Raw genomic sequence first — 12476 nt, forward strand, 5'->3', positions numbered from 1 at the left:
GCAAATCACTGCTCCTGGATTTCAGCCGGCTCGTGGTGCTGGTGCTGGCCCTGCTCGCCCTCCTTGGGCGACTCGGTGGTCGGGGCGTGCATGTCGGCAACGATGCCTTCCGGGGGGACCCAGCCGGCGCTCTTCCAGGGCTTGACGTGCAGGACGTACATGGTGTCGACCTCCTCGAGGGTGCGGCCCTGAGTCTCGTTGACGAAGAAGAAGACAATGAGGACGGCGGCGAAGCAGCACGCGGCGAACACATAGCCGTAGCGGAAGTCGATGGAGCTCGAGATGAACGGGGTGAAGAACGAGATGAGGAAGTTCCACGTCCAGTTGGCCGCCGTCGCAACGCCCATGCACACGGCGCGGTAGCGGAAGGGGTACATCTCACCGCAGATCGCCCACACGATGGGACCCCAGGTGGTCGCGAATCCGACAATGAAGAAGCAGGTGAAGACGATCATGGCGATGCCTGCCGGGTGCGAGCTCGGGTCCGAGTTCAGAACCTCGTGTCCCACCGACGCCCAGATCATGAAGCAGATGAACATCCAGGCGGCGCCCACCATCAGGCAGTTGCGACGTCCGTAGTGCTCCACCACGTACAAGCCCGGGATGGTCATGCCGAAGTTGACGGCACCCAAAATGATCGAGGTCACGTATGGGTTGCTCAGACCCACGCCTTGAAAGATACTCGTGCCCTGTGTGATGTTAGACTGATCAAGTATCGGGGTACAAGATATGGCTTACGTAGTAGAAGATGAAGTTGGCACCGGTCAGCTGCTGCAGAGACTGCAGGGTAATGCCCAGGAGAGTGCGGTAGAACATGCGCGGGCCAGTAAGGATCTCATGCCAGGGAGCCGAGCCAGCAGCGAGCTCCTCCTCAAGCTTCTGCTTCATATCCTGCATTTCCTGGGCGACAACGCGGTGGTTGGTAGGAACACCATAGAGCTTGCTCATCACCTGGCGGGCCTCATCGACACGGCCATGGCGGTATGCGTAGCGGGGGGACTCGGGCAGGAAAAGAGTGCCAACACCCAGGATCAGGGGCCAGGCAAAGCCAATACCCATGGTGATGCGCCACGAGGCAGTGGACTTGATGCTCTCGGTGCCATAGTTGATCAGGTACGAGATGAAGATGCCGAAGGCGACGAATAGCTGGAACGCGCTGACCATGGCGCCACGCACCTGGCGCGGTGCCGACTCGCTCTGGTACATGGGCACCACGCTCGACAGCGCGCCCACGCCCAGACCAGCCACCCACCGGCCCATGGCGACCTGGTACCACTTGTCATCCGTGGCGATCTGCACGATGATGCCGACGATGTGCAGGAGTGCCCAGAAGGAAATCGAGAGCTTGCGGCCGATGCGGTCCGCAATTGGCGCAGCCACCAGGGCTCCGATCATGGTTCCGATTGACAGCTGCCCGTGGTAGTTAGTATCAACCTACCCCCAGAACTCATGGGGTCATGATAGCTTACCAAACCGACAATAAGGCCGTTGCGGACGTTGCTAAACGCGTGCTTGCCCGTAGCATGGTCGTACTCGGCAAAGCGGTTCTTGAAGTCTTCCATGGTAGTGAAACCCGAGATTTGACCTGGAATCAGATAAGTAGGCTGATGTATAAATGCCCGAATCCCCGCAAAACCCACCAGTCGAGTATCCGAAGATGAAACCACCCATCGAAACACACAGGCCAAGAATAAATGACCGCCAGGTCAAGTACTTGACCGGGCTGTCATCGAGGGTGATCTCATCCTTCTCCACGGTCGAGTCCGCACGCGCCGGGGTGGGTGCCTGCGAAGAGAACTTCGACTCAGGCTCAGGCTTGAGCTTGGAGATGACGTTGTTGAAGCCCATGATGGAAGAGTCCGTTATTCCCACGTGTATTTACCCAGAAGCGAGGGTCGAACACTATGGAAGGGAGGGGCGGCAGGGATGGACAACGAAGGAAGGGGAATAGAAGGAGAAAAGAGAAGGGAAAAAGTCAACGAAAGGGCGAGGCTGTCAAATAAATACAAGGGAGAATCGGATCCCCCCTTTGTCCTGGGGGTACCATGGCAGGCAAACGGGGGCCCGGATCTGGTGTCCCACGTTTGACCCGGGATGGGGCGGAGGAAATTGGACTCCATGGGCACATCCCTCCCTCCGTAGGGGTTCTCCATTGCGGTGGAGAATAGGGGAGTGGGGAATAAAGAAAAGTCATTGTTGGCAAGTCCTTGTCTACGTGAGACCAAAAAAAGTGTGTACACTATGCTCATATAGAGTTGTATAGCCAACTCCCAACTGTGTTGTACAGCATCCTTGGCCATGGTACACTCTGTGACCTCCGTGACTTTTGACTCCACCACCACAGCTAGTATAGGGATACATACCTGCTCGGGAGTATGCGTGAGAACATGCTATTTAGGGATAGGCAAGCCCGAGGCAGGTATGGGCATCGCGGCTGACTTTCCCTCGCCTAGGCTTCTAGAAACCTACGAAATGGAGTTTAGCCCTCTGGGTCTCGGGTATTGCTCTCTACAAATAAGAGAGCAGTGCCTGGCGGATTCCGCCCGTGAAAACCACGCGAGATCGGCCCAAGTCAATGACGGCCACTGGAATCATCGCCTGACCTTCTGGTTCTGGTGCCGACACTAGCGTAGTTCTACAGGCAATGAGAAAATGCTAGAAAAAAAAAAAAACATAAATTTTCTCTTTTTTACTTTTTTTTTTTTTACTCAGGCTGGATCATGTCTGCACAAGTCAGGATTCTGGGGCGAATTTGAGGTAAGAAAAATTCTGTTTACGTTGCGGTAGGTGGGTCACTGAGATTCTTCACTGGGCAAAAGGCTGTTTGGGCTTGGATCAGCAACCCAAAGCTTGGCTCGGTCTGAGAACGATCTGACCTCGGGAGGATACAGGGAAATCGGAACATTCAAAACACCCAAAAAGCCCCAAAGAAACAACAGCCGCGAACCTGGGTTCCTAGGTCTTATTTATGTACCGAGAAGGTCCCGACGGACATAAGAGGACACTGATAAGAGCGCTCAAAGAAAATGGCTAATTATAGGAAGAAGACCGAGTGTCGCAAGGCTAACGCGGCCTGACCCACCATCAGTGAGTCCTCGGACGAGTCCCGCGCAGAGATTTTCCGGCGAGTCGCGGGATTACAGACCCCAATCGGCACACCGAGTCCCCCTTTGTTTTCCCGATAACTCGCCGACCCGAGTGTTCTCCCGAGTCGGCATCGATGCCGATGCTAGTCCGAGACAATGGGAATACCATCCCACACCAGCAATGTCCGGGCGAAAAGCATGGTGGTATGCTTTGTTTATTTTTCTTCCATTCCATAGATCATAAATCAAATCAAATCAGCATGCTTGGGTTCATCCAATAACAGCCCGAAGAACTTGCCCATCGGTATCCCTGGGATTTTTTCAGTGAGATCTCGTTTAGGGTTGGCGCTAGAACTGCGACAGAACCACTCTCCCTTTTTTCCACTGCAGACCCACTCCGTCCAAGCCCTTTCCGCGATCTGCGGTGAACCAGCTGGGAAAATTAATCCCAGAGTTTGCTCGACGAGGCATCAGACCACCCAACGGGCGGGAAAATACAAAGGAGATAAAGGAGCTGAGTGGGTCTGAGTCCCTAGGCTCTTCGAGGTACCTTCCAAAAGGGAAATAGAGAATTCTTAACCAACCAGGGGTTCTCTTTCTCTCTTTTTTTTTCCTTTTCCAGCAGCGAGGAATTTTCTCGGTCGATAGGATATTCAATATGGGTACAGAATACAAGGATTTGCTGGAGTACATACCTACCAGAGACGATCGTAGATTGACGAAACAAAACACATACTTCAACGAGACATAAAATATAGATCGCTGCTGTTGTTTCAGTTAGGAATGTATAGATTTAACGGTGTTTATGGCAGTTGCTGCGATTAACCGGGACACATTCAGAGACTAGTCAAAAGAAATTAACTCAATTCATTGGCCCAATCTCTTCCACTAGAAACATAATAATAATCAAATGGCTAGAACTTCCATGAAGCAGCTCCATCTGCCTGAAACTGATGTACCATAGGAATAACTCATACTCAGATTGTGTCCTCGTGAGATAAAGGATTAGGCCAGACTTTGGGAAGACCTGGCTGGTTGGTGATAGTTTTAATCAAGCCAATTTTTTCAAAAATCCATTTATTTGAGTATTATCCTGGATCTGCACAAGCAGCCATTTTCTCCCAATTTTCCAAAGCTGTATAAGCTGTGTGGGGCTTGAAGTTGAGGAAAACAGTCGAAGAATATATACATCTTCGCGACCACCTCCATCAGCAAATCATCTACAGTGCAAAGATAAGTGCAAAGTCTCCATTTGAAACTACCTTCATCTGTATCTGGTATATATATGGCATCATCAAATCAACAACTTTTTTGGCCTATTGATCAGAGTCGTAAGATGTTCATCCACAGTGTGGTGGAAAACAGAATGCGTATCAAATGGATGACATGAAACATAGGAGAAAAAAAAACGCCCAACACCTTTTTGCACCCGGGAATCGAAGCCAATCGACAATGATTAAGAATGGGTCCTTCACCTGCGGGGCCTCTACCGGCGCTGGGTCTTGCCCATGCCACGCTTTCCAACGAACTGCACAAGATAAGTCAGCAATGCTCAAGAGGAAGAGGGGGGAGAAAGAAATATAAAAATCAAGTGCGGGACACCATACCAGATGCTTGGGAAGAGATGCGGTCGTGTGACGATCGGCCTCACCCTGTCGGGCCATGCGGTTCATCTTCTTCTGGCCCAGCTTAGCCAGACGCTCAGCCTTGTCCCGGGCCGTGCTGTCCGTGACACCGTCGTCACGACGGTTAGTCGCAGCCTGGCTGCGGGCGCGGCTTTTCGCGCGGGCGATGGCCTGGTGCGGGTCATCGAGATCCATGGCGTCACCGTCGCCCACCTCACTGCGGGTAGTCGTGCGACCCCGAGCCTGGCTCTGGGACCGGGCACGGGCGCCAACAGTATCCACATCGTAGCCGGCCGAGTCCAGAGCGGTCTCCATCTCCGACAGCTTCTTGGCCTTGGCGCTGCGGGGGATGGCGGCGCGGTTCTTAAGCGACTTGCGCATCTTGGCTTCGTTGCGCATCAGCGTGCGCTTCTCGCGGATCAGATCCGCCTTCATGCGGATGTCGGCATCCTCGGCATCCTCGACACTCTCGTCCGACTCATAGTATCCATCCGCCTCCAGCTTCTCCTCTTCTTCCTCTAGGGTGGCCAGCTTGGTCTCAATGTCTGGGTCCACAAAGTCGTAGATGTTCTTGCCGTTCCACACCTCGGGGATCTTGTCGTGGTTCCAGTCCTTATCGGCCAGGGTGTAGTCGCGCTGCATATCGAAGCTATACACACCAGCGCCGCCATTTTCTTCTTCAAGGTCACGCTCCAGTCTTCGGCGGTTGGGGTCATCCTTGTCATACTTCTTGAGCGTCTTGACAGCCTCGGGAATAAAGGTTTCGCGCTGCGCGCCACCCATGGGCTGGGCAACGTGAATTCGGGAGAGCACATCACCCAGACGACCACCAGGGGCACCATCGTTGTTGCTGCCCGACTTGAGCTTCTGCGCCACTCGCTCAGCAAGCAGCTTGTCGCACGCGGCGTTCTTTACTGCCGTCACACCCTCTGTCGTGGTGCAAGACACCTGCAGCATCTCCACATCATCCGACTTCAGGATCTCCTGGAGTTGCTCCTGGTACTCAGACTCCAAATCCTCCGGGCGACGAACGTCGATCTTGTTGACCACGATGTACACAATCTTGTTGGCGAACAGCGGCTTGATGCTGTGGAAAAGCTTGATCTGATCTGCAACCGAGTAGCCGCACTGCTCGGACAGATCCATGAAGTACAGAATGGCCGAGCGAAGGTGAGCGACAGCGGTAATCGACTGCATTTCAATGGTGTTCATCTCCTCCAGTGGGTGGTCGAGGATTCCGGGGGTGTCAATGGCCTGGAAGCGCAGGTACTTGTAATCGAAGTGACCGACAAACAAACTCTTGGTAGTGAAGGCGTATGGCTGAACATCGACATCGGCGCGGGTGATGTTGCGCAGGAAGCTCGACTTTCCAACATTGGGGTACCCACAAATCAACAGGGTACGGGTATTCGGGTCGATCGAGGGCAGACGACCCAAATGCTGTCGGACCTGCTCTAGGTAGACAAGAGGGTCTTTGAGGCGTCGGCAGATGGTGCCCATGCGACCAAGACCAGCGCGCTTGAGCTGCTTGCACTGGAACAGCGACTGCGCATACTTGATGAGACGGACATAATCACGGGAAACGGTTTCGATCAAATGTTTCGCGGTCGAGACTTGACCAAGGGCAATGCGGAAGTGGTCGGCATCGTACAAAGTGTTCATCAAATCCTTGTCTGGGAGATGTTAGACCCCACCCGAGGCACAATCAAATGTCAGAAAAACCAAAACTTACGGAAAGGATGAATGTCTTGCAGGCGAGGGAATCCATCAAGGATTGCCTGGAACTTGTCACAGAAAGTTTCCTGGGTATATTTGACCTTTCGAGTGTAGAAGCCTGTGGGGAGAAAATTTCGATCAGCGATGATACTTTATCGATAACCCCGATAGCATTTTTTTTTGTGATTTTCCCATGCCACCATAAAACATGCGCAACCAAACAATGACAAGCATACCTCGAATCCGACTGATCTTGAATCCAGCACGGATCTGCGTCGGAAGCTGTCTTTGGGTCCGACTGAGGACAATGTCGAGGAATTCCTGACTACTGGGCACAGGCGCAATCTAATCAAGCGGTGAAAACGACATTAGTGGATTTCTTCACCAGAGGACTTCTGCACAGGGCCAAGCTCACATCCTTCCAGGTGGTCTTCATGATGGGCCACAACTAGGATCCAATCGCCCGGAATACAGAGTCTGGAGGGGAACCGGGGTGGTGAGGGAGTTGTTGACCGAGCGGGTTTTTCTCCACGAAAAAATTGTTGGATCCTCTTTCTGCCGGGCGGTGCAGCCTTCCCAAGACATGATTCGTAGGATATAACGGATCACGTGATTTGATCCTTTGGAAGTGTTGATTTTTCAGACAATATTTCTACTTTCTTTCTAGCGTTGCTATATAATTGCAGTGTGCAGAGAAGACGCTGGCCTCATCCTCATGTACACCATGTGGTGACTTATGGTACACAAACCTTGGGAAGCCCAAGTCTTTCGCCCATGAAATCCGGAATGGCCATCACAATCCCCGCCCTCGAAAGAACTCCATTGCTTTTCTCGTGAACCCGTGTAGGAACAACCCCGATGACCGGAAAACCATGAACGTAAGGGACATGAAAGAAAAAGATAAGAAATCAAAAGCACAAACAGAACTGGTAAAACGACCAGGCACGGACCACGCCGAAAAGATGCAGGAAAGAGAGAAAAAAAAAAACAAAACAAAACAAAACAAAACAAAAACAAAAAACACGAGACAGCGCAAGGCCTAGTTGTCTTCATTGTCGAACTCCAGTATCTTGTGGTAGCTTGTGTCAGTAGACATAAACAACAGATGAAAGACAAGAAGAGTATCATACCAAATCAACCCATCCACCACCGCCGAATTGGCACTTGCTCAAGCCATGGGATTCAAACCCAAATGATTCATAAAAGGGAACCAGATGGTCATGAGCAATGATTGCAATCCGATCGGCAATCTGAGCTTCCCGAATACGGTTGATGTACGATTTCATCAAGGTACTGCCGACCTGCTTGCCCTGGTGCTCCGGCAGCACTGCTAGAGAATGGATAGCAATGGTGCCACCGCCCTCTTCATGGCCAACAGCCTGGCCCTCCTCAATAGTCCAGCGCTCACTCTGCCAGTTGGTGGGAAGTCGCATCGACCGATCCGTCACACAGGGCTCTGAAGTGCGAGTAGCAATGATGTGACCGACGAGGGTGGCGCGAGGCTTGGGGACTCCTTCTTCGATGACAGGCAGTGTGAAGAGTCCCAGACTGAGCTCAGGGCATCTGCTCAGGCGATAGATGAACTGTAGAAAAGAAAAATTCATATTAGCAATTTTTAATATTCCTATGTCAAAAGCTGAGTCTCCGGGAAACCATCTACTGATAGGGTTTCTTGATTTAATTTCTCTGAACAAAGCAGCATGTTCATACCTTTTCACGCGAGCATCGTTCTGGCTCTGGGAAAGCATTCTCTACCTGCACACAATCATCGACGTTGGAGACAGAGAGCAGCTGCACAAACGGGTGGAGTTCATCCAGCTTGGAGCGATTGTAAATAGGCGGGCGGCGGAACCAGTATGGCATATCGTTGGCATCATCCTGGTCAACTGCGACATAGTCCTCATCCGCGTCTTCATCGTCATCGATCGCAAAGCCGTTGACCAACGCCAAATCAGTGGGATTCAGAATGCGTGCGATTTGGGCACTGGCTGAGTTCGAGAGAGCCAAATCTTCGGCATTGGACAGTGGCTTGAGTTCTGATTCAGCGCGGGGCATGGACTCTGACGGCAGCTCACTAGGGTCGGACATGATTGATTTGGCCAAGGTGGCTGGCCAACCGGTGAAAAATGAAATCGTGTATAGGTGAAATTGAAATTCCGTGAGATACGGCTTGCGCGTGCTTCCACAATCGCTCGGAGTGCAGGGGGCCCGGTTCGGTGGCGTTGATGGGGAACGAGGGATGCAAATTCTAAAGCCAGTGGAGATTAGTCTCATGCAGATCTCAACCAGACTGATCAAATACAAGCAGCTGGCAATTCTCAAGGTCGGGTCTATCTGGAGGTCCTGAAAATGGTGAAGACAGGGTCTCTTCAGCCCCGGCGATAAGAATTTGCGACGGGGCAGAGTGCGGTGTGCGCAAGGAGGGGCAGTTGCTGGGGTCGATCGAATCTGGGGATGCAAGGGCATTGAATGTAGAACTTACTCAAGTTGAACCTGGCAAACTCGAGGGAAATGGGAGAGAAGTGATCGGGTCGGGTGTGCCTGAGATTGGAAGTTCTCAGAGAAAAGACGAGAGGCACGGTGGCGGGGAGTCGCCGATAAAGTAGAGCAACCTATCAGTACTGCAGTCTGGCTGGGATCTCCTTAGATTAGGAAGTACCCCTCGGGTACTGTGACCTATCCCCAAAGCGGTCAAGCGGAAAGGCGAATCTCCACGGCTTCTAGAAAAACGCCAGACAAAACTGTGAAGGAGTGAATCTATGAATCTTGTACGAGATGTTGGTGATCTAATTATTCCATGTTTTTCAGCAGATACAGTTATAGTAGAAGTGCGTGCCGGTTGAAAGATTCAAATAAATACTCCGATGTATCCGAATAACATCAATCTTAAATAACTACTATTAAACTACATGATTTATACACAATTCACCTCTATCAATGCACCTCATATCACCAAGATATCCAATGTACCGCCAGTGGGGACATGCCTGCAACCAATCGAGTCCAAAATCAAAAATGCCTCTTATCGGCCCACAGGCGGTGAATGCGTCATTCCACTTTTTCCTCTTCGTCATCCGACCTGGAGGACCAGACTGCTATTCTCTTCTATTCTCTAAGCTCGATAGCACAGCCAGGTCGAGGCGAGTCCGGCGTGATGAACAATGGGCTCCCGGGCATTGGGCTGGCCACGGACTGCAACGTCCACATTGCTCACGGTGATTCTTTTTTTGGCTCATACCGAAGACCCAATGCCACTGCTAACCACTCCCCAGCAACATGTCGCTCGTTCCAATGACCCTGCCATGAGGCACCCAGCTCCTCAATCGATCGGCATCCAAACCCAACCACTCGCCGAGTTCTCCAGCAGCAGCAAAGACCAGGATCGGCTAGGTCACCGAGCCAAGGAAAAACAGCTCGATAGGGTATGTGATGGGATACAATGTCGTCGCAGTGGGTCGCAGTGAATACTAATGTTGACATCTTCTTGTAGGAATTCTTTTTGAGCTTGCTGAGCTCTGCCTCGACCAAGCGAGAAGCCAAGTCCTACTTGGAACGACTCAAGGGCAATTCCCTAAAGCCAACACAAACCCCCACCGAACCTCCAAGAGAATCACCATCCACCTCTCTCCCCTCCGGTGTAAACTTGGGTTCCTTCTATGGCGCATCCCGGGCGGTATACGACAGCCCGGTGTTCCGACAAGATACAAGCCCCACTCCGAGCGGGCAGGAATTGTCCGAAAGACTACACCTGGCCCTGATCAAGATCACTGCACCTCAATCGCTCGACGATACAGTTATCGATGGTGTGGCCAAGACATTGTCGCAGTTGATTCGCTTGGGGATGGGATGCTGCGTAGTGGTTGATCCGGGTAACGTGGACAGTACAGCTGCGGTGCGACAAATGGCCATCGCGCAGGCAAATCGGATATCGGCGGCGATTGACGGGCAGCCCGACTCGAAATCCTTTCGCCTAGACTCAGCTCTGTCTCTTTCCTCCGAAGATGCTGGCCAGCCCACGGTGATGTCCCGCAAAGCCTTGCTCAGCCCGCTGCGAGACGGCCATGTGGTAATTGTCACACCCATCGCGTACACAGAAGACAATCCAAAGGCTGTTCCGGTCCCTGCCCATGATACTGTGTTGGCGCTGACCAAGGAATTGGCGGGCCTGTCGACGATTCCAGACCCCGATGAAGACCCTACGGTCACTGCGGCAAGAATCAAGGATCTACAGAAGGAAGTTGCACTCGATCGGGTAATTCTTCTAGATCCACTAGGAGGCATTCCGGCCTTCCAAGGCCCACAGCTATCCCATGTCTTCATCAACATGGAGCAGGAGTTTAGCGACGTCGAGAAGGAGCTGCTGCGGACGCGTGGTTCTGTGGCAGGAAATAACTCGACAACATCGACACTCGCAGAAACCACGTCGCCAATTTTAGAAAGCAATCCGTTCTCTAAGTTTGTGAACACAGATGTCGTTTCACCCCTGCCAGGACAGTCGGAGCGACTTCCCGGCGCCGAGGCAATGGGACAAGTGCTGGATGGCCATCTAGAGAACCTTCGGCTGTCTCAACAGACGCTAGCTATGCTCCCATCCACATCGTCTGGCATTATCGCCTCTCCGCACGAGGTTGCCAACTCATCTCGTGCACCCCAAGGCGCGACACAGGATCTATCGGCCGTGGGCACTCGTCGGCAGCGCAACCCCCTTATTCACAGCTTGCTTACCGACAAGCCTCTCCTTTCATCTTCTCTGCCGCCACGCCGCCGAGGTCCAAATAATGGCGGACCAAGCGCAATCAGCCCGCTGACATCGCACACGACATTTGTAAAGCGCGGCATGCCGCTCACGATCCTCCCAAACCCGCGTGTGCAAGCATGGACCGCACAGAGCCAGCCTCGCCTGCAATTAAATGATCCCTCGATCGACCTCCCGCGCCTGGTGCATCTGATCGAGGATTCCTTCGGCCGCAAGCTCGATGTACAGAACTACCTGGAGCGAGTCAACGACCGCATTGCCGGCCTCATCATTGCGGGAGAATACGAAGGCGGCGCCATCCTCACCTGGGAAGCTCCGCCGGGTGTCGTCGACGACGGGAGCCCCGCCAGCACCGCGCGCATGGTCCCATACCTGGACAAATTCGCCGTCCTCAAACGCAGCCAGGGCGCGGGCGGCGTGGCTGACGTGGTGTTCAATGCCATGGTACGCACGTGTTTCCCCAATGGAGTCTGCTGGCGTAGCCGCAAGGATAACCCCGTCAACAAGTGGTACTTTGAACGCTCGTCGGGGACTTGGAAGCTTGCCGAGAGCAATTGGACCATGTTTTGGACTACCCCTGGGCTGCAGGAGGACTCGGCCCGGTTCCAGGATTATGAAGCAGTTTGTCGGGCCATTCAGCCCAGCTGGGCACATGATACTGGCGTTGTTGACTGATATATAAAGATTTTAAATAAACTTTTCGGCATGGTATTAAGAAGGCTCCGCCATTTCTCTCCGGCTATATATCCCTATGCTCTATGATTTCTACATACTGTAATGCTCGAACTTATACTCTGAGTTAATTGAAGCCTGTGAATATCCTTGTGGCTTTCACCACAAACAGCGAGATCAATGTAGGGACCCTGGGTAGGGCGAGGGAAAATATAAGAGTTTTGGCAGGATCCAGTGATCCGTGCGCATCGGGATCCACAAGCTTATTAGTATGGTGACCCACACTTGGTTGAGTGACAGATGCCAAGATATTCTATCTACTCGAATATCACAACTATTAAACCAGAGTGCCCGGCGCCCCCAGGCCCCTAGCCTTCGCTGGGCGGTAAGACGCCGAAGAGGTGCAGAGCATATGTATGTATAGTATGTAGAGCCCACTGCTGTTGACAAGTCAAAAAGCCATAGGCCGGGGATGAGAAGAGAAAGGGGGCGGGTTGACGCTAGTACAGTGGTGGTCAGCCCTTGAAATATAAGGGCTTTCCGCCTAGAAATTTTTATTTTCTTTTCACCTTTACTTTTAAACCTCAATCAAACCTCATCCCTCGCAACAAATTGACCCCC

At 52.4% G+C, this 12476-nt stretch overlaps 4 protein-coding genes across 4 annotated transcripts; 1 reads left to right on the forward strand and 3 right to left on the reverse strand.

The window, feature by feature from the left end:
• Window positions 1-5: 5 nt before the first annotated feature.
• Window positions 6-1848, reverse strand: NUU61_010073 (sugar porter family MFS transporter; the record flags this gene model as incomplete). Its single annotated transcript, XM_056660598.1, has 4 exons — window positions 6-689; window positions 739-1410; window positions 1470-1585; window positions 1641-1848. 4 exons carry the CDS (start codon window positions 1846-1848, stop codon window positions 6-8), a joined length of 1680 nt encoding a protein of 559 aa, XP_056507096.1.
• Window positions 1849-4572: 2724 nt separating this feature from the next.
• On the reverse strand, window positions 4573-6863 carry NUU61_010074 (putative GTPase NOG1; the record flags this gene model as incomplete). Its single annotated transcript, XM_056660599.1, has 5 exons — window positions 4573-4614; window positions 4694-6384; window positions 6444-6545; window positions 6664-6772; window positions 6843-6863. The coding sequence occupies 5 exons, from the start codon at window positions 6861-6863 to the stop codon at window positions 4573-4575; spliced, it is 1965 nt and encodes a 654-aa protein (XP_056507097.1).
• Window positions 6864-7551: 688 nt separating this feature from the next.
• NUU61_010075 (polyamine acetyltransferase) lies at window positions 7552-8515 on the reverse strand (the record flags this gene model as incomplete). The annotated part of the gene is made up of 2 exons (XM_056660600.1): window positions 7552-8010; window positions 8138-8515. 2 exons carry the CDS (start codon window positions 8513-8515, stop codon window positions 7552-7554), a joined length of 837 nt encoding a protein of 278 aa, XP_056507098.1.
• Window positions 8516-9588: 1073 nt separating this feature from the next.
• arg2 (acetyl-CoA:L-glutamate N-acetyltransferase) lies at window positions 9589-11858 on the forward strand (the record flags this gene model as incomplete). The annotated part of the gene is made up of 2 exons (XM_056660601.1): window positions 9589-9849; window positions 9918-11858. The coding sequence occupies 2 exons, from the start codon at window positions 9589-9591 to the stop codon at window positions 11856-11858; spliced, it is 2202 nt and encodes a 733-aa protein (XP_056507099.1).
• Between the last annotated feature and the right edge of the window lie 618 nt (window positions 11859-12476).

Source organism: Penicillium alfredii, assembly GCF_028826965.1.
Source record: "Penicillium alfredii strain IBT 34128 chromosome Unknown utg000012l_segment0_segment0, whole genome shotgun sequence".
Lineage (NCBI taxonomy): Eukaryota > Fungi > Ascomycota > Eurotiomycetes > Eurotiales > Aspergillaceae > Penicillium > Penicillium alfredii.